Source organism: Phaethon aethereus, assembly GCF_964289735.1.
Source record: "Phaethon aethereus genome assembly, chromosome: 6".
Lineage (NCBI taxonomy): Eukaryota > Metazoa > Chordata > Aves > Phaethontiformes > Phaethontidae > Phaethon > Phaethon aethereus.
The window spans coordinates 13,729,454-13,750,571 of NC_138580.1; the positions used below are offsets into that span (position 1 = coordinate 13,729,454).

General features: G+C 39.2%; 1 protein-coding gene across 8 annotated transcripts in view; it reads left to right on the forward strand.

Moving 5' to 3' along the window:
- CLASP1 (cytoplasmic linker associated protein 1) overlaps positions 1-21,118 on the forward strand; it is a gene marked incomplete at its 3' end in the record, with an annotated part of 171,384 nt that overhangs the window by 105,491 nt on the left and 44,775 nt on the right. For 3 of the 8 annotated variants that reach the window (XM_082001367.1, XM_082001368.1, XM_082001364.1), the window contains 4 exons: positions 12,214-12,317; positions 14,873-14,896; positions 15,836-16,080; positions 19,662-19,725. In XM_082001367.1, the coding sequence (XP_081857493.1) occupies positions 12,214-12,317; positions 14,873-14,896; positions 15,836-16,080; positions 19,662-19,725 (437 nt within the window). Of the gene's footprint in view, positions 1-3,916; positions 4,025-7,981; positions 8,045-12,213; positions 12,318-14,872; positions 14,897-15,835; positions 16,081-19,661; positions 19,726-21,118 lie in introns of all 8 variants that reach the window. The other 5 variants (XM_082001361.1, XM_082001365.1, XM_082001362.1 and 2 more) reach the window with 5 other exon arrangements.

Consider the following 21,118-nt stretch of genomic DNA (forward strand, 5'->3'; position numbering starts at 1 on the left):
CTCTGCAGAGCCCTCCTACCCTCCAGCAGATCAACACTCCCACCCATCTTGGTGTCATCTGCAAACTTACTGAGGGAGCACTCGATCCCCTCATCCAGGTCATCAATAAAGATATTGAACAAGACCAGCCCCAGAACCGAGCCCTGGGGAACACCGCTTGTGACCGGCCGCCAGCCGGATTTAACGCCATTCACCACAACTCTCTGAGCTCAGCTGTCCAGCCAGTTCTTTACAGAGCCAAGAGTAAACGTCTCTAAGCTATGAGCCACCAGTTTCTCCAGGAAAATGCTGGGGGAGGTGCTGTCAGAGGCTTTACTAAAGTGCGGGTAGACAATGTCCACAGCCTTTCCCTCATCCACTAGGTGGGTCACCTGGTGGTCATAGAAGGACATCAGGTTGGTCAAGCAAGTTTTAAGCTTGACTTTGCTGTCTGCTCAGTGGAGACTTACTGGCAGTGACACCCTGTTGGCGGAGGAAGAGTATAGTCCAGTTAGTATTGAGCTTTTCTTTGGGCCCCTTGAAGGAGATCTCCTCAAAAAAGGTGATGTCTGTTTCCCATGGATTGAAAGTTTATCTGTTTGAAGTTAATTCTGTTGGATGCTCAGCAGATCATGTGTCACAGTTGGATCTGAAAGGAGTGAGAGATTTGAGATTGTCACTCTGAAGAGTGGAGCAGGCACAGCTGGTTATCAGTTTCATGCAGCGGCACTTTCTGTCAGGGTTACGCTGTGTGTGTTCATTGGAAAGCTGAAGGCAGTTCTTGACTTGCCTCTGCTGGGTGTGCCTGACTGCCGAGCTTTCCTTTTGACTGTTTTGGCAGCATTTACATGCTCTTTAAAATGCTTGTATTGATGTAAAGGAACTGTCTGCTGATATTTAGTCTCCACTTAAGAATCATTAAGAATCATACTCTAATGAAATACAGGTTTCTTCCAAGTGGTAGATTGGTAAACAGGGACACTCTCAAGTTCTGCTGGTGGTATTTGCATCAATTGGGTTCCACTGGTGTAAGACAGCATACTAGTGTCTTTTAATAATGTTGTGAACCGTATCCAACAGCTCTGCCTTTCCTAATGAAATTGGTAAAACTTATGTATGGGACACATCTGGAAAGTTGGGGCTTTATCGAAAACAACCCACCCTTGTCCTGTCCTAGATTTTTAGTCCAGAGCTGGCTGTGGACATGTTGTCTGCTGTCATCCTGACAACTCCTTTTAATAAATTTTGCTATTCACTTTCTTAATTTCTCTCCAACTTTTGGGGGTTGGGAATTCTGAAATTGAGACTTAATGTCTGCCTTCTCTGCCTTTGCTGCCTGCACTGCAAAGACAGGTTGTGACACTATGAGAAACTTGTCTAAGTGACAATGCTGCTGGCCCTTGCTGCTGGCAGTGCCCAAAGAAAATAACAGCTGGTATCTAATCTTCCTTACACAACACAGCAGTAAAAGTATGGGGCAGGTGCCTGGGAGGCCACAACAGATTTATCATTCAGTTCTTTTCAATCCATTCTTTGTTTCCTTGCTTGTGTCTTGCTTGTATTTGTATCCAGTAACAGGCAAATCTTTTGTTTGACCATTGCTCATGAAGTACCCAATGTTTGTTTTTGGGTGCTCTGTGCAATCAATATTGTGCTTCACCTGTGGCATTGTCCTACTAGTTTGTTCTCATGCAGTTAAAGTACATTTTCTTCGTAGCTCATGCTGCTGCTGTTAGCTGTTATGGAAGGAGAATGTACTGTGTGCATCCATTAATTTTTTGAATCGTTCACGTCTCTCCCTCTTTAAAGAGCCTCTGCTAGTTTTTAGTAGGATTGTATTATAGAAAAGGTTGACAGATCTTCTCTATTTAAGAGAAATGACTGCTTTGTGCAAACCTGATGTGAAGGCTGCCATTATTTACATATAAGCATGAGACCCAAGAATGAGAAGTTCCCTGCTGGAGAGTCCTCAATTTCAAGCAAGTATTCGTGTGGAAGACTTTAGAGTGTTACTTTCACCTGTAGTTCCGCTGTCAGCTTTTTTCCTTGTACATCTGAGGTGGGATTATTGTACTCATGGACCCTAATTTCATCCGGTTCATATTATTTAGTCTGTCTTATTTATTATAAGACCATCTAACACAGAGGTTTTTAGGCATTATGGTGATTTAGTCAGCTTGGTCAATAGCTCATCTTGTATTGTCTGGCATCAAAGTTCAACCATCAGAACCATTAATTCATCTGAAAGATATGAACTAGGTTTTGCAAAACAGGGAAGGATTTGACAAACCAAGACTCTGGCAGTAGTCTGTATTTGAATTTTAAAGCCTAAATATGAAGGTTTCTATTTTCTTCTGTACTGCTTTGCTTGAGAGGATAGTAATAGATCCAGTGTATATGAGCCCACAGAAGCACTGCAGGGGACCTTTATTAGCTTGAGTCTAGGCATTTAAGTTCTGTGTACAAACCAATAGAGCTTTATAAGAATATATGTATTCTGAAGCATGCAAGTGGCACTATTTTTATAAGTACGACGGTACTGTGAAAGTATTAGTATAAAGCAGGTTCATGTTATGTGTATGTGCCTCTGCTCCATTTTCATCTAAGCTGGTAGATTAGATTTTACTCAGTGCATGAGAAAATTCCTTAAAGGCTTTTCCTGAACACTTAAAATATGCTACTGCCTTTTCAAAACAGCAAAGGAAATATCTCTTTAGTCATTAAATTCTTCAAGGTAAACTCATAACAATTAACTGCTATTCTTTTCCTGAAGAAAACTTTGTATTCTCTACTGGGCATAAAGCTTATTAAATAACTTTCTCAAATATCTTTCCTATCAAAATGACACAGAATTTGCAGAGGAATAATCCAGTTTTAAATACCTAAAATGCTCATTTTATAAAATAAAAAAATTCAAATCCTTGATGTTAAGCAACCTTCTAAGGGCCTAGCTCTGGTTTTCCTACTTGGACAAAACTTCAACTGAAGTCAGTGGGATTGCTTTTTACTTTAAAAGCAGCTTAATCTTCTATCTTCTACTTTGCATTTGGCCAAATGAAGAGTGTGCACATGATGAGTTCCTGTGACACAGCTGACAGGCAGGACCCTTATTAGGCTGTAGGAGATTGAACACTTGATAGCTGCCAGACCAAAGAGAAGAGTCTCGTAGGGTTTTGTCAAAGAAAAGAATAGAGTTTAAAGCTCTCCTTAAGTGCGCAAATATCTCAGTCTTTGTGCATAATAAAACCATAAATATGAAGTTTTAGAAATGTTTGAGGAGCAATAGTTAGATTGCTTCTGTTACAAGATCTGAAGCTGCTGCTGTCTTAAAATTCAAACCACTTTTTAACCTGTCTTTCAGGTATTCCGGTTCTAAATGTTTCTTTCCCAGTATCTTTCATTGGAGAAAAGTATCTCTGCAAGTCTGTACAATACACCTTTTTTCTTTAGGATATTTGTTCATGGCAAAACTCTCCTTGTGAAAGACAAATATATGTAAAAATAGCACAGTGGTATTGTAACAACTTTTAAAAATTTTGACCTGGTTAAAAACACTGCTGTTTTGTTCCATAAAGGCGTTTATCTTTTAATTAAGGAAAAAACATACCAGGAGGGTTTAATCTGTTTTGCATGTTTTGTAACAGTAGAGCTCCCCTAAATGATTGAAGATACCTGCTCTACTTGAATAACAAAACTTGAATTGCTTAAGAAAAAAGCAGACTGACAACCAGACATTTAATGCTGCTGAAATTTCACATCACAAACACAGCTCAGCATGTTAAGGTAGTTGGTTTGTAAAGAGCCTGACCAGGCTGCTGCAAATTATAATTACTAATGTAATAATTACCGTAACTAACAGAAATGTGACTTGACTTTGAGCTTTCTGTCCTCATTAAACTTGTTCACCTTCTCTGAAACTCTCCATGCTGCATGCTAGCACGGAGCAGTCGTATCCCCCGACCCAGCATGAGTCAGGGGTGCAGCCGTGATACCAGCCGTGAGAGCAGTCGAGATACAAGCCCTGCTCGGGGCTTTCCTCCACTTGGTGAGTACATGTAGGAATTGGAGCTTTAAGGGTCGATTTTTTTTTTTTTTCTTTTTCCCTTTTTCTGATTGCCCTTTCAAAGACGCTGCCAGGTGGAATGAGCTTGTTTCCTGTCCTCTCCTGGATCCTGACGCACTCCCCATTTCCAACCTGTTTCCCTTCTGTTTTCTTCTGCATGCTTCAATTCTGGTTCTCAGCATTTCACTGTTAGTAGGAAAAAAGATTAGTTTGAACTTTTGTAATTATTAGTTTTGTTAAATGAGCTTATTTGTGTTTGAAGGCTGCTGTGCTTCACTTTACAGCACTGATGGAAATCTATGGGAGAGCAAGCCTCTCTTTTTCTAGGGTCACAGTCAGGTAGTTGGTAGCATCGAAGCCTGTTGTCGAGTGACTCTATTCATGATTTGATTTTCTTACAGCTAGGTACAGTAGCATATAATTTCTGTACTAAATCCTCCAATAGATATAGAACCTCTATTTTGTACAGGTTTTACACAATATTGTCAATCATCTGTTAACAAGTTACACATGCCATTTTGTAGAAAACTTTTTCAAGCAGCCTAAAATCATGGAAAGTTTGAGGTTTTAGAGGAGCATCATTATCATGCATCTTAAGTGTACAAGTTGAAAATCTCATTACACTTACCATATGCAGAAGTTTTTTTTCTGCACAAGGCTGAAAACAGCAGGATAGTTAATGTTTCTGATCAAATACCGTATCATATATTCAACCAAATACATTACTTGTATGAAAGATTTGTTTGTCATCTCGGACATAATGAAACATAGTTGATCTCCAGGCCCTCTTCATTTATGTAGTAATTTCATATCTGTGCATGTGGTATTAAAAGTGAGAAAAAAACTCTTACAAATTCCATCAAGGCTGAAGAACATTTATATAGGATCTATTATAGGATCTTTTTTGTCTATAGTGACACTATACAGGTATACAAAGTAGTGTGTAAGTGGAACACAGAATTTTGGGCTTAATTCTGCAACTTAAATCCAATTGTGAGAAAAGGTTATGAAAAATATGGACAGATGAGCAAAATTTTCATGTTTCGTTCTCATACTTGATTAATACACTGTACTTTAACCTTTTAAATTTACATAGCTATTGTCATTATTGGTTTCGTTATTCATCTCAATTTCAAATGTCCGTGGAGAGGCTCGTTTTCTTCATGCATATGAAATCATTGGCAAAATTCCTATTGATTTCAGTGCTGTAGAGTGTAATCTTCAGATTAATATTAGAGAGGCTTTTGGGTTCAAAACTTCATTATTTTGAACTGTAGTGAGCTATAAAATAATCTATTTCCTTTATCTCTAATACCTCAAATTTTGGTGAAAAATGAGAGGTGTTCAGCTTAACACTCAGAACTGGGTTCATAGCTCTTTAAGATAAGTAGAGGAACTTTTTATTGATTCAGTAAAGCTGATGTGATAGCAGAGCCATAAAAGAACAGTAGATAAGCAACTGCAGCTCATTTTTAGTTACTTTTCTAGCTTCCATTTTGGATTTTTTTCTCCAACCAAAGTGTTTAAGTAGGCTAGATTTCAGGGTTAGCTCATCAGTGTTCTGTGTCATTGTGCTGTGTTTCATTTTAGTGAAAAAACATTAATTGAAATACTGTCTTGAGCCCTTTTTCTGAAAAATAAATGCAGTGTACCAGAATCACAGTTGGTGTGAGCTTGGTATACCACCACCACCGAATATAAAATTTCAGTTACAGATGTCTATTACACTGGTTGTAACAAACTTTGTTACGGGGAGGGGGACATTTCATTTTAACTAATGACATTTAATTACCTGAAGATTATTTCATTTCTAGAAATACAGTGTTATAAAAGTCATTAACGGAGGGTGGGGAGGAAGTATCAATATAATAGTAACCCATTATAGTTTTTATTCTGTTGTCTTTTTTCTTGTGTTTTCATGGAAATGCTTTAAGCTCAAAAATGTTCATGAACTTGTTAATTATGTAGTGTGTAACTAATCGGAAGTAAATTTATATATGTCAATTTAAGCCAAAACAATATGATTCTATTACAGTATTTCTAGAACCCAGGTAATCTTACATTAATGCTAAGATAATATAATCCTATTGTGCATGGTCTAATCTTTCTCATAAAGATTAAATTTTATATTAGTGAATGATACTTAAGTTGCCTATATGTGAACGGCAGGATTCTTGCATTTAATGATATTATGGTCAATGTCAACACTGATATTCTGACCTTGCAGATTGCTCTGCTTTTTTTCGGGGCTGCTGTGCAGGTATGCATGTCTCTGCCCCAAACATCTTGCTTCCTAAGTTAGGAAACACCAGTGAAGAAGTCACTTTACACTTGGCCTCCTTGCAGAGATGTGATCATTTTGTTGTTGTCGTTCCTGTTTCTTCATGGGTCTTGATCTTGCAGTGATGTCCACAGTGGCACAGCGGATGGCTCAGGAGAAAGCAATTGCAAGCTCAGAATCCTAACTGTGAGGTTCAGTCCAGAATCCTGCACTGATCCCGCAAATCTTTCATGAGTTACAGTGTCAGTGAGATTGTTCTCTTGAATAAATGCATGTGTTCTCCATAGTTAAAGGTCACATTGCATATTCTGTATAGCTTTTTGTCAAGGTCTCACAGCTGGGGAAAAACTTAAATTTTATTTTTCTTACTTTGCTGATTTCTATTTTATAATACTAGTATTTTCCTCGCTTGGCTGATTTCTATTTTATAATATTAGTATTTGTGTTTATGAATGCTTTGCCTTAAAACAGAAGACTTGTAATTTTTCTACTGTGCACGTATATGCATAATTGACAAAGCCTATTTGTATTAGAAGGTGATTCTGCTTTATTTTTTCAGTTTCTTGACAGTACTAGTAATGATGTTAAAGCAACAAGGCCTTCAGTGAGTCTGTGGTGATGAATTGCTCAAATGAGCAATCAGTTTCTTGGGTCAGTTGCTTTGAGCCAGGTGAGCATGTCATTGCTAGATACAGGGAACACCTCTTTAGAAAAAACAAATTTCTGTAATTTGGAAATGGCTGGACCAGCTTTCTGTTTGCTTTCATAAAGAACTCACCTTTATGCTGAACCCGAGAACTGAAAACCTCTCCAAAGGCATTTTGTGATTCATGTGCTGCTGACAACTGGGAATTGAAGTGGGAGCTATATTTGGTTTCAGCTCTTCTGCTACTGTGCGTGCTCCATTGCTAGTAACAATTTGTATACATGTGGTGTAATCCTAGATAGGAGTATGATGTGCATATTCAGATTATCTGTGCATGTACATACTTAGATTCAAGAAACATGTATGCAAAATTTGTTAAAAGCAAGAGACGTTTGGTAGTAGCGACAGCTACGATGCGTGTACTTGTGTTTACTTGGAACAGAAACCCAACCCAAAGACCTGTGTGTGGTGGTTGGCTGACCTCCCTGTATGACTCTTTCTACTTCTGTGGTTACTCATTCTCTTTGTTGATGTTGGTTTTTTTTAATGCATAGGCTAGAATGTTGTGGAAAAATACCTGCAAGCACAGTTCCTAACCATTCATCATAGCTTCACTTCAGGGTTTAGATCAGACACATCTAAATCCTGCTCTGTAGTTATGTGCTCCACGTTCTCATGATGGCCGTCTTCCAGATCTGTGGGTCTGGAATGTGGCTGATGTGCACTGGGTTTTTTGCTGAATTGCACTGGGTTTGGGACTGTTACAAATGAGTTTTGTCATGCATCGTGTTTATGGTCATGGGGAAAAGGTGGGGGGGAAGCTACAGATGGAGGTGTCGCTGTGGGGCTTGCACTGTATCTGTTATGCATTCATATGCAGCGTCATTTCCCTGTCACTATGAAACACCTTTACTGGTAGCGGTCACACGCATCCCCTTTGGATTGTGACATTTTCTGTCTCTGGTTAAATGTGTGTTAATCCTGTGGGTGTTGCCATTCCTTCTACTTGCAGCTTCTCGACGTCATTCCAGGTCCACTAGTGCTCTCTCCACTGCTGATTCTGTTGGGCAGTCAGGTGAACAAGCGCTAACTGCATGAATCTGCTTCTTATACGTAGTCTTGTTTTACACCATCTTAACATTTGCCGTCATGTGCATCAGCCAGCACTTGGCATGTGCTTCTCACCGCTGTGGGGCTTTCTGTTCCGTTTTGTTCAATGTGACTTTTTGTTTTGAATTTCATTTACTGGGTGTTTTTAATTTTATGTATTTTAGGAACATTGTGAGCAGTGTTTAAACAAAGGGTGATCCAGGGCTTTCTCAATTCTCCTGTAAATTGGGTCAGTTGCACAGCATGGCCTAAATCCTGACTGATGCAGAGTATTTGCAACTTCTGTTTATATTTCCTCTTTAGCAGTGTAGCAGTTCCCAATGCCTAGGACCGGATCCCAGTAGGTTTCATCCCGTTTATTACTAAATATCCTGGACTCCTGTCTCTGTAAATGAAAGTGCTTTGCAGGATCCTCTCCAAAATATGCAAGAGCAGCAAGAATTAAGCACCTGATGTGCATCCAAAATGAACTTTGGAGGATAACACATGGTGATCCATCCTTCATATAATTCTGAAGGCCTTGTCCAAAGTACATGGAATTTGTTGAAACAAATGATTCCCTTAATTTCACTGGGCTTTGCATCAGGAGATTAATGCTTACATATAATGAGAAAACTGCAGATTCTAGTGGCTTCTTCCCCACCCCTTTGCTGGATTTGCAGTTGCGGAGAACCTGTAACTCCCTTGAGAATGAGGATATTTCACTGGGAATCATAAAAAGAAATGAGTGAGGGCTGCCAGCTTTGGGTCAATGGAAACTTAGTTGTGGGGACAAAGATGATGTCAAAGATGAATGAAGGCTTCAGTGTTTGCCTGGAGGCTTAAATTGCATAAGGAATTAGTGATGCTGAAAACTATTTAATAACCCCCTTCAGGTAAGGAGTGAAAAATACTCCGTTTCACTTAAGTCTAGTTAAATAGGACAAGGGGTAATAGTTTTAAACTAAAAGAGGGCAGATTTTGACTAGATGAGGAAGAAATTTTTTACGACGAGGGAGGTGAAACCCTGGCACAGGTTGCCCGGAGAGGTGGTAGATGGCCCATCCCTGGAAACATTCAAGGCTAGGCTGGACGGGGCTCTGAGCAACCTGATCTAGATGAAGATGTCCCTGCTCACTGCAGGGGGGTTGGATTAGATGACCTTTAATGGTCCCTTGCAACCCAAACTATTCTATGGTTCTAAATGGCTGTCGCTTACCTAAAACTCTCAAAACATTTCCCTTGTCAGATTACTTGGCAGAAATGATGCAAGCTGATTGGACTCTTTGGCATTTTTCAAAGTAACAATTTGAATTTGTACTTAACAAAAATAATCAAAAATATTTAAAAAAACCTCAATTATAATACAAATTTAAGCTTTGTTTGCATTCAACTCTCTGTGATAGTCACTTCATGCTTGGCCCTTGTTATTTGGAACAAAGCATAATCAAATTGTATATGGTTACCTGTGTCCTAAAGATGGCCAAAATCTGCCCAAAAATGGCAAAATTGGACGAAAAATGGTGGGAGTTTTTACCAAGTTTTTACCAAGCTTGTAACAAGTATAATGAATCTAGCCAGGGAGACACAAGGGAATGTGGCCAGAGCTTATTTCTTGCCCTTTAACACTGGGCTTGCCTGTACTGGTTATTCCTGGAGCCAAATGTGTTCCCAGTCCCATGTTAGAGAGATGCTGAGGTCTCTCCTAGGGTCTAACTTCTGTGCTCAGGTATGGCAACAGTGTATTGGGGAGAAGCCCAGAGTGACGTGGGTGTTACACTAAAGGAAGTATTTCAGAAAATTCTTGATAGCCGTGGAGATAGATAAAAGCCAGCATGCCACACTGTACTTAATTTGTTAAAGCTCTTATTTTGTTTCTCTAAGCTGGGTATTTAAACTGATCTACAACTGAATTACTTTGTCATTCTGTTCTTCATTTTTAAAAAAACAAACTATCTTCCCTTTTCTAATGTAATACTAAATTAACATGAAAACAAATGACACTGGTATTTTTTGATGCTGCATTATTTCAAAAGTTAAAGCCAAATTCTGATCTGAGTAACACTTGAGTAATGTCATTGAGTTGGGTTTAGATATAAAACTGAGTCCAGAACTTGTCTCAACATTTACAGCCCTGGTACCCAGGTATCATTTGCACTTAGGAAAATACATGTCTCCTGTACATCTTTGTAGTGTGTATCTCTGTAGAAGTGACTTTAGCTTCAATCAGACCTAATGCATTATCATCATCTTCTCTGTGCTTCTATTAAGAGTGTACAGATATTTCCATTTTAGGGATGAAGTACTGTTTCACATAAATATTTGAAATGATTCCTCAACCCAAGTGCATTAAAAAAGGGGATAGTAATAACACATACAACTTTTATTTCTTTGTGAAATGTCATGATTTAATTACTTTTTGGCAGTAGTTTTAAGAAGTTTGTTTATTTTTTTTCCTTGTAATGTGTTTTGTATAAAATGTGCTTTTGTTGTAAATCAGAAATGTCTTGTCTGGTTACGTAACTCTGAGAAACAGTAAATTTTGATAGATAACACTTTGAAATAAATACTAGTCTTCAGTTTTTGCTTTTTTTTCCTCAAAATACTTCAAATTTGAAAAATCTTCCCTATTCCTCCGCAGTAGCTTAATCTCTGACACGCTCGGGTAAAGATTTGGAATTAGGACAGTAGGCTGGTAAACTTCAGTCTGTGATTTAAATTATACACGTCAGTGTGGGCTAATTCCTTAAAAGAGACTTCAGTGCAGTAGGTTTTTAAAGAAGAAAGCAATGAAGTTTTGTGATAAGCACAGTGTTTTCCCCCAAAAATACAGTAAGCTGCTGAATATCATATTTGACCTCAGTTTTGTGGAAATCCACGATATAGCTATGCATTTTGATAAACAGTATTTTTCCTTCGTTAAATAAAATATAGATGAACTAATAAAAAACCTGTGACTTGATCCTTCTCTCTTGCTGCTTGATGATTGCCTCCGATGTGGATCAGCTGAAGGTCTATTAAATGGGTTCATGCAGCTTGATTTGTACAGCACTGAATTTGTTGCCAAAACTCTTATTGGCTCGTGCAGGAGACAGAGGTGTAAATTAAGTCCCAAGAAGGGTGTTCCCAGTCCTTCTTGAGCAAAGACAAGCCTACGTGGAAACAAAAACTTGGAATGCTAATCTCTTGCTGCTTATAGACTGGAGCCAGGATCCCAGTAATACGGTATTTGATCTATCCCCATCTGGAAGGACTTTGCTGCCAGGGCCTGGCCTGTGATACTCAAGTCATTGATTCTGTCATATGCCTGCTAGCATGGCTTTCTGAATTTGGCCTTTGCCCAAAGAAATTAATTTCAGTAACCTTTTTGGTAGACTGGGCAAATGATAAAGTATGCTAATTAGTACTAGGAGTGTAAAGGGCGTTTTGGACTCAATCATCTTGCTTTGGATTCCATTGAGAGCTTTGCCATCAAATTCAAAGGGAGAATGATTATATTGTTTGATCAAAAAAATCAATTTTTGGTATATCGTAAAGTTTTTAAACAACTTTTAAACTGCTTCTCAAGAACAGTAATAAAAATTGGAGTCGCTTCACAAGCAAATAATAAACACTTTTATACTGTGGGGCATAGGGGGATATTCTACTGGTTAATCAAGCCTTGAGACATAAAATAGGCTAATCTGGTGCTGCTAGTCTTGCATCCTTACCTCAGAAAAAGCTGCAGGATGGGTAAGTGCTCAGGTATTAACATGTTCTGACCCTGGGCACGATTCTGTCTCTGAAGTTAATGAGAAGCTTTCTCCTTATTTCTGAGAGTGCCAGAGTGGGACCGGCATGTCTGACACTGACATTAAAATAAAACTTTGAAACCACTTCTGTGTAAAAAGAAACACAAAATAGATACCCCGCTTCCCAGCTTAAAAATAAATTAAAAGTGCCTTGAGGATCCAAAACTGTCTCTGGGGCCCAACAAACAATAGTTTACTTCTTACTCTAATGGCAAACTCTCTAGAGCTGTGGATAAAAGTGTGTTTAATGGAAAAGCACTGCAAGTTCCCAGAGCCATGGGGAGAGCTGCTTGGGCACCTGATTAGGATTCCAAGTGAATGAGAATTCATTTAACAATCCCTTTCAATGTTGTCTTTTGTGCAGACCGGTTTGGACTCGGACAGCCAGGCAGGATGCCTGCTTCTGTGAATGCCATGCGAGTCCTGAGCACAAGCACAGATCTGGAGGCTGCTGTGGCCGATGCACTGGTAAGAGGAAAAACACAAAATGCTTCCGACACCAGAAAGTGGCTTAAAGTTACCTGTACGTACGTTCTCCTCTTTCTAAATAGCTTTGTTCTGATTGTGCCAGTGTCTGATGCTATAGAGTTAGTTACCTTTTGCTGTTTGGTCTTTGGGTGTATCAGCAGCAATATTTGTTTCCTTATTCCATGTGAATTCTCCACAGCTATTATCAAACAGACCGCTGTGGCTCGGTGCTAGGGCTGCCGGATGGGTTGAATCAGCTGTTTGTCCTCCGCTTGGCTGTCAGAGGATGAATGCAGCACTGTGGGGGTGCTCGGCACCCACGGGGTCAGGGACTTCCATCAATCCCATTACCTGCATGAAGACTCTGTCAGAAAAACACAGTGTTCTCTGTTAGTGTCGATTCCTGATCGGGTTTCAGCAAGACCTTAGAACTTCACGAGTTCCTGCCCTGTGCTCTTTGCACCTGGCTAGATACTCGGCTCAGCTCAGAACTTGGTTTGCAAGTAATCAGTACCATCTCATGCAGTTAAATTGAAGTGTTTTCGTCTAGTTTGCTACTAGTACCTTCAAACATTCAGTGCATTGCCAAGTAAATTTATTGTCATTTTTTAAAACTTTGTTGTCCTGTATAATCTTACCGTACTATAATATCGCTGGGCTAGAACCCAGAAAATTGTTTTCTGCTCTTTGGAAGACAAATGTTAAGACAAGCTTTTGCATTTACCTTGAGTATTTGGGGGGTGGGGGGTTTGAGAGGGTGTGCAGAGGCAGGAGCAATTACTCTACAGCAGCAGCTGGGTACCAGTGTACCTTGGGTTTTCTCCAGCTCTAGACCTGAGCTGAGGGGAGGATTTTCTGATGTATCTTGAGGCAGATATCTCAGATCTCTCTTTATGGAGAATGAACCATGTCCCCAGTGTTTGTGATAGAGGTCCCTTATCCATTTCCTCGTTGACTTTCATTAGGGACGGCTAACATTTTCCTTTTTATATTTGATTATCACCCAGTTCACATCACCTCCATTTCTAGATGGTGATTATTAGAGTACTCATAAAAAAATTACATTTCTCTAGAAAATCCACCTTTCCATTAAAAAAAAAGTATTTGTGAATAATATAAAGGTAGGACGGTATATAGTAGATTGCACTGTTGCATTTAGTGGGCTGACTTATTGGTGGGCTGACTTATTGGTGGGCATTTTCATTACCAAATACAGCAACTTGTGAGCCACTTTCTGCTCTCAGCACCTCAAATTTGCCACCAGAGCAGTTCAGAGCTTAACTATAGGTGGTTGTATGCCTGCATAAATGAAATCAGGCTGTATCCCTGAAAGTGAGCAGTTGCTGAATACAGGTTTCTTGAGGGAGGAGAGGGTCACGGTGTTTCAATACACGGCTGATCACTGAGATCTCTTTGGGTGTGACTTAATCTTCAGCTAGACTTCAAGTTCCCTTTTAAATATTCCACTCTTTTAAATTAAATAAGATTATACTGGAATGTTAAAAATCTTAAAGGGTTGAAGACTTAAAAGGGAAATTATTACGTCTAGCTGGAAACTTAAGTGGTGTTGCTGACTTGGTTGATCAGTCTGAGTTTGTATGACTTTAGGGGATGCAATGCAGTCTTGTTGTCCCCTTCCTTCTCACCACAATGTGTTCTTTTTCCTGGTTGTCTTCTCACAACAGGCAATTTAAAAACTCTGTTCAGGCTCCTTTTGAAAGCATAATATGATGCCAGCTTTTACCCAGCGGCCTTGTTTTCAGAGGAATATTCTTTTGCCTATAGTAGGGAATGAAAAGAACTTCTCCAGAAGTTCAGCCACATACTCTGTTTAAACAAAACACAGTGGGTCATTTTGTGACCTCTGTTCCCTGTGTACAATTCCCATTGGATCCACTGATTCTGTTTGAGAGCTGGACTTGGCCTAAAACTACAGCATCTATACTGGGAATCAGTGCTTGGGTCTGTCAGAAGAGCTCAAAGGGTGATGGAAACTTTGGCATTAAGTAATGCCTTTAAGCCAGGATTGCCAGCCAGGGGGTCTTAAAAGAAGCTAAACTTCAAAAAAGTATGGTGTAAGAACTGCAGGTTGAAAGAGAACTTGGTTAAGTGAAGTTGATTAAATGTGCTGTACTGTAGATAGTGGTTTCCTGACATCAGAATTTCTTTCCAAGATCCTAGAAATCAAATCCTACTGATAATGTAAGGGGAAATAAATTGTTACCAAAACCTCTGGTATCTTCCAGAGCAACATTTTTGAAAAGTAAGCAAAGGGGTGCTGTGTATAGATCTGTCATTAAAAAAAAAAAATGTATTAACAGATAATCTCACTTCCAAGCTCCCTAAGGGAAATTGTAGGGTATATGAGCAGCGCAGCAGTTAGGAGATAGTCAGGCGTTACTATACCCGCTTTTATTTTGCAAAAACTGTATTTTTTCTTTTAATTTGCTAAGACGCATTTGCTATACATTTTTGTTGCAAAAACAAACCCTACATAAGCTTCTGACATAATTCTCTATGCTTTTTCCCACCCTTCAATATTTTCCTGCCTACAGCTGTTAGGAGACTCCAGGAGCAAGGTACCAGTGCTTTCTTGACTTTTTATTTCTACTTTCCAACTTTCCCCAATCTGTTGCTAACACCCATGATACTGCACTCGAGTTAATTTCTACACTTCAATCCTGCAGTCCTAGTGGAAGCAAAACTCTGATGGCTTCGCAAGTCCAAGAACTGCAGGACTGGACACTGGAAGAAATTCCGTAGCAAACACTTTAGAATGTATCAGAAAAAGATTGCCTATATTGTCTTATCAATCCTGTTCTGTTACGGTTCTTTTAAGAGGTTTTTTTGCAGTATAGTATGCAATTTGTTCTGTTAGCACATTTATTCTAATACGCCTTCTCTAAGGATCGAGGTTGTCAAAGATATACCTAAGGGAATTAGGTCCTCTAATGCCATGCTGTGGAAATGAGTGGGATTTGAGTACTCAACTCCCTTAGCAGCCTCTGGAAAAACCCTAGCCCAAACTAACAGAGAAATTGTCATCTACCATATCCCAGCGCATTTTTAGAGTCACTTCATTATCAGTATCAAAGTGACTGTGCATGCCAGCACAGATTCCTTCAGCTCTTTCTTCCTTATCTTTATTTTTGTTCTTGAAGTAGAGGTTGTATCATCATAAAATCTGTAACAATGGAACTGACTATTATTGACAATAAAACAACATATGATTTCATTACCAGTAGCTAACTCCACTGGGTATAAGTATCTCGCTTTCATGCTGGGGAAGGCAGGCCCTGTTCCCCTTAGTCACTCCAATAGTCTCATTGAAATAATGGGATCTGTCTTGCTCTACTGTGAGAGGTAAGCAGACAGTGCTTGGTGACGTCTTTAGAACACTTATGTCACTATAACAATAGCATTAATCTTTCTTTTAGTGATTACAGATAGCATGTTTTTCTTTTGGCATTGATGTAACTATATATAAACTTACCAAGTCTGGGTTTCCCCTTTTCCAGAAAAAGCCAGTGAGAAGAAGATATGAACCCTATGGGATGTACTCTGATGATGATGCTAACAGTGATGCATCAAGCGCTTGCTCAGAGCGCTCCTATGGTTCCAGGAACGGGGGCATTCCACACTACCTGCGGCAGACTGAAGACGTGGCTGAGGTCTTGAACCACTGTGCCAGCTCCAACTGGTCTGAAAGGAAAGAGGGGCTCATAGGTCTTCAGAACTTACTGAAAAGCCAGCGGACACTGAGGTGATCTTAATAGTTTTATAGTGTCAGCCATTCATGCGAGATTGCTATAGTCAGAAGTTAGTATTTATCTGCTTTATGTAAACAGATAGTATCTTTCACAAGCTGTGAAAGCTTTTTCTCCACAATGTGGGACTTTAATTACTTGTGGACACATTTATGCTCTGTCATCAGTATAATTTGTTAAATTTGTAGCAGTAAAGTAGACAGGACTCAGGTAAGCATGCTATCTTCCCTTAGCCTGTCTTCTGAAGACCTCTAATGGCAGGTGCTTGTTGCAGCATAGTGAGATTTCCGACAATGATGGTAGTGTAAATGCACTCAAAGGGTGGTGCCATTCTTACAGTAGCCTGTTTGAACCTTCAGTATTTTTTTTCCCCAGTAACTTAGTTTGTGAAGCAAACATTGCACTTATTCTAAAATGACTCAAAGATGAGATCAGACAATGCTCTCAGTATGTTGACTATACTTTGACTCTTTATGAAGGTTGTGTTAGGTATAATTATAGACTTTATTTGTAACTCGTGAAAAATCTTTTATCGGTAACTTGGATTTCCTATATATGATGTAGTTTACAATGTAGAGGGAAGTTTCTTAGGGCAATGAAATAGGTGTACCAACTCTGAAACTTTGCTTATAGTAGGAGAGGCAGACCTTTTTCCCTTGTCGAAAGACACATAAATGCTTCAAACACCTTTGGCATGTTACACGTTAAAACAGATCTTAGAATTACCCAATAGTCCTGTGGAAACTTCATAAGGCCACAGGTCACGTTAACTAAAGTCACCTGGCTATCAGACTATAGGCTTTTCTACTTGGTTTATGGTGAACGTGTTTGGAAACAAGCATTTATCTCTTGGCTTCTTTGAGGAGAACTCATGAATAGCTATAATATTTTTATTTTCCTGTTATGAATATTATGTACTTAAATTATGACCAAGTTTATAAGTGGTTGTTGTGTGGTTTATAGCCTACTTACTTGGATTTGCACAATTGTTTCTATTTTAAAAGGCCTTCACGCTGACTGACAATATTTGATGGTTCACGTTAACAGGCTGAATGAAAATGTACTGGGAGCAGGCCTGGAAAGGTTATTCTCTTGCTTTCATAAAAATATTCTAGCCCTTCACATGATGTAGTGCAGTCCTTAAGTGGGAAGTGCTACAGGTTTTTAATACGGGTAGTTAAAGTCTCTAGAGATGCTTTTGATGTGGTCTGTTTATGAGTCTTTTAAAAGATACTTCCCACATCTATGCTGCCTTTTTTTCTTTTTCTTATTTTAACGAACTGTATGGAAAAACTGTGGCACCTCGTATACTTGTATGAAAAAGTTGGGTGAGACTGATTTTGCCACAAAGGTGTGTGAGGATTATAACCAAGGTTTTGTGTGCTCTTGGGGATAGTTCCAAGGGAGGAAGTGCTGTGAAGGTTAGGTTATGGGCTATTTATCCAGATCAGCAGCTCTTAGCAGAAATGCCGGTAGAATTAAATTACTGTTTACAACCCTGCTGGTTGCAGTGTTTGAACTGTACTGCTGTCACTTGTCCCTCAAGCTAACAAGTTTTCTTAGCTTTGATCCTGAATAATTCATAAGCCTGTCCCAGAAACTACATCCCTGCAGAGTTATTTTTTAATTTGATACTGGTTTTAGTTCTCTAGATTATATTTCATTTTTGTTTGCTTTTGGTCTGCTTCCTCCTTGGTTCAGGGTTGGTCTAGTGCCTGTTCTAATGATTAGATTTTATCACCCTGTTTGTTCTCATGGCATCTTGCAGAACATCATCAAGGTCATTAGTCCAAGGGGCAAGTCTCTAATTAAACCTGGTATCTTCTGTTGTGGTATAAGAAGTTTAATAAAAGGCAGTGATGTGGCTAGGTTTTCTTTAGTATTCTGAACTGAAAGATGTTTGATCCTATATTAGCTGGGATTTGGTTATCCAGAAAGATGTGCATGCAAAGAGGTATGGCACTTACCTATCCTCTTTTGTTTCATACAGCTTCATGTGGCCTAGTTCTCTAAGGGCTTCTCATGAGTTCTGTTAAATAAAACCAGGCCAACAAGTCCCTTAAGGAAATGTTCTTCCACTGCCTGTTTCAATTTAGTACTTCCATTGTTACCTTGGGTCCATGAGCTTTTGGGAAGGGACATGCTTATACTCGCTGTCTTCATGTAACCTTTGTCCAGAAAGAAAATTATTAGAGTAATAAATAAGGGTTCATTCAGAGAGCTGCAATCTGCATGAAGTCAGGAAGAGCATTGTAGAGTAGTTGTTTTGAGACTGTTCAGTCTCTTCCTGAATGAAGCTGACAGCTTGCTGTGGCGTCGTTACAAAGAGTTTTTTCTCTACATCAAACTCTTAGGACCATTGTCTTTGTGCCCTTTTAAAACTTGATCAGCCTTTCATACATAGGTTTATTTGAAAAAAAAAAAAAAAGTCCCGTGTTACTTATAAACAAGGTAACATAAAATAATTGCAGACTATTAGCATATTCTGGCCTGTTCTTTGAAGCCTGTTTTGAGAGAGGGGGAGATACATTGGTGGATTGTAGAATTAACATCTTTCTGGAAAGAGGGTACCTGTAGTCAAGATCTGAACGGCTGTTCTCTGAGCAATCCATGTGCATTTCACTAGTTGCTGTAATTACATAGCAATTGTGAAAATATCTAATTGCATCCATAGTATGCAGGAAATACTACCTAACTGCCGTGCTCTGAAAAATTCTGCATTCTTTGGCAGTTTGCACTACAGGAAAACTAAGACTTGTATTTTCAATGCATTGTAAATAAGATCTTTGGCACCAAACAGTTCTGCATTTGACTCAAACTCAGTATCTTATGAAAGGGACCCACACATCATTCTTTTTTCTCCTGGCATTAAAAGAGCATTTCTGAGCACCTCATAATCTCTTACGAATAGGAACTTGGATTGTGCCTTGATTTAATTATCTTCTGCTTTAGTAGGTTTCCCACTTGTTAATATGTCTTCTGTTTCTATGTATTTGTCTCCTCAATGTGTCTGCCCTCAGACTTTGGAGTCACTTCTGGTATCTTTTAATGGTGTGTGATTCTAGACTGATTTTACTGAAGCAACTTTGAATTTAGACCAAAATATTTATGATTAGTATACACCCAAACAGCATGAAAGTTCTGATTTTACTTGAAAATTTGAATTCCGTGACACAAAGGAGACCTGAGAAACCTGTTCCTAGGCTGCAAAAGAGCCGTGTTTCAGTGAGCCTGTGACCTTGATGCAGCCAGAAAGTGAATACCTCCCAAATGTGTGCATTTCAAGTAGTCTTCTGCAATCCAGAATACAGAAGAAAATAGAAGCAGCAGAAAATAGAAGAGTCTGACTTATGATTTAAAAAAACCAAAACACGTTTATTAGATTTCCCAATGTAGGATTGGTGATCTCAGCAGTTAAACTGGAATGCCAGTTAAGTCCTTGCCTAGATACAGAGTTTTCAGAAGTGTGACTTAAGTAACATTTAAATAAAGAAGGTTAGATTTTTCAGTTGTTACTAGCTTTTTTGCTGCAATTAAAGCTTGAGCATTAATATCATGTTTTATTTATGTATTTTAGCCGAGTCGAGTTAAAAAGGCTATGTGAAATATTTACTCGCATGTTTGCTGACCCTCACAGCAAGGTAAGATCACAAAGACTTGGCTCGCTTTCTTACATTAGCATGTGTGCACATTTGACACTGTTCCAAGATGAATGCTTTGTATTTCTACCCCTGCCATCTGCCTGGGGAAACTGGCATTTATGAATCTCCTTGGTTTTTCTCTGTTTTACAATGAAGGGATGTGTCTCGGTCTCTCCTCTGTTGCTAGGAACTGGTTACCCTGTGCTTCCCAAGGAGCAGCCTAATGCCTTTCAGATGTCAGCTCCTACTCTAGGGAGTGTCTTGGTGATAGACAGTAGTGTGAGGTCCATGAAGGGTAACGAGCCATAGTTCAGCATCATGGTCACCGGGGTTTGTAGCGTGTACACCTGGCAGCAGTACGGAGTCTCACCAAGATATTGTTCTGGATCTCATAAGTAAATAAAGTCTCTAATATAGCCACTTTGCCTTCTTTATAACATTGACCTTTGAAGTTAAAGGCCGTGACATGAATTTACAGACATCTCTTAAAAAGAAGCAGAGTAGGGAATGGGCCCACAGGCAAGTTCAGACCCAGTGGTCTTCTGTTGACAGGTAGGTGGGAACAGGGAGAGGGGAAAAGGGATTTTCATGCCCCTTTTGGAGGAGGTTTGCTGGTTGAGGGCAACCAGTAATGGCAAGAACAAGTTGTATAAATATCTCTACTTCAGACCACTTGGTAAACCAGTTTTAATAAATGGTTGTTGGGTGGAAATCTCCTGGGCAGGCATGGTTGCTTGTTACAGGTTATGCTTGAAGTGCGCATTTTTGGCCGTAATTATAGTCTGGACCATCTGTCCCACAGGCCTCATTGAGTGTGGCAGTTCCTACCTGTGAGGTCTTAATGTTTTGGTTCTCAGAGGTTCAGTATGTGTTGTGGAAATGGTGAAGGTGTAGCTATTCGTTTGCAAAATATTGCCGATTTTCGAGTAAGGTGAGGGTTTATTGCACACTGAACTCAAGTATGTCCTCTGTGGCAGTAGTGATCTGTCATTTGCACTGCTTTTGTAGAATTCTTGCTATAAACTGGTTAGTTGTGGTGTTAAACAAATGTAAACTTTGTTCCATATAAACATACATAAACATATGTTACTTCCATGAGTGAGGAGACTGGATCTGATCCAAAGTATTTAATGTTTTAAGTAACTCTGCTGAGGAGAGATTGTGTTTTAAGAAAATGTAAACTTTCCATGAATGCATCTTTTATCGGTTGACAAACTGCATCTGACAACCAGCCTTGATCACTATGTGTCCTAACGAGTGGTTTGTTTTGTTGCATGGCCTGCTTTTGCCGTGGAATTCACAACAGAGAGTAAGTGTATTCTACCCCCTTCCTTCATCTGGTATTTTAATATGACACATTTTAGATGTGTCTTGTCTGTATATTTTTTTCAGA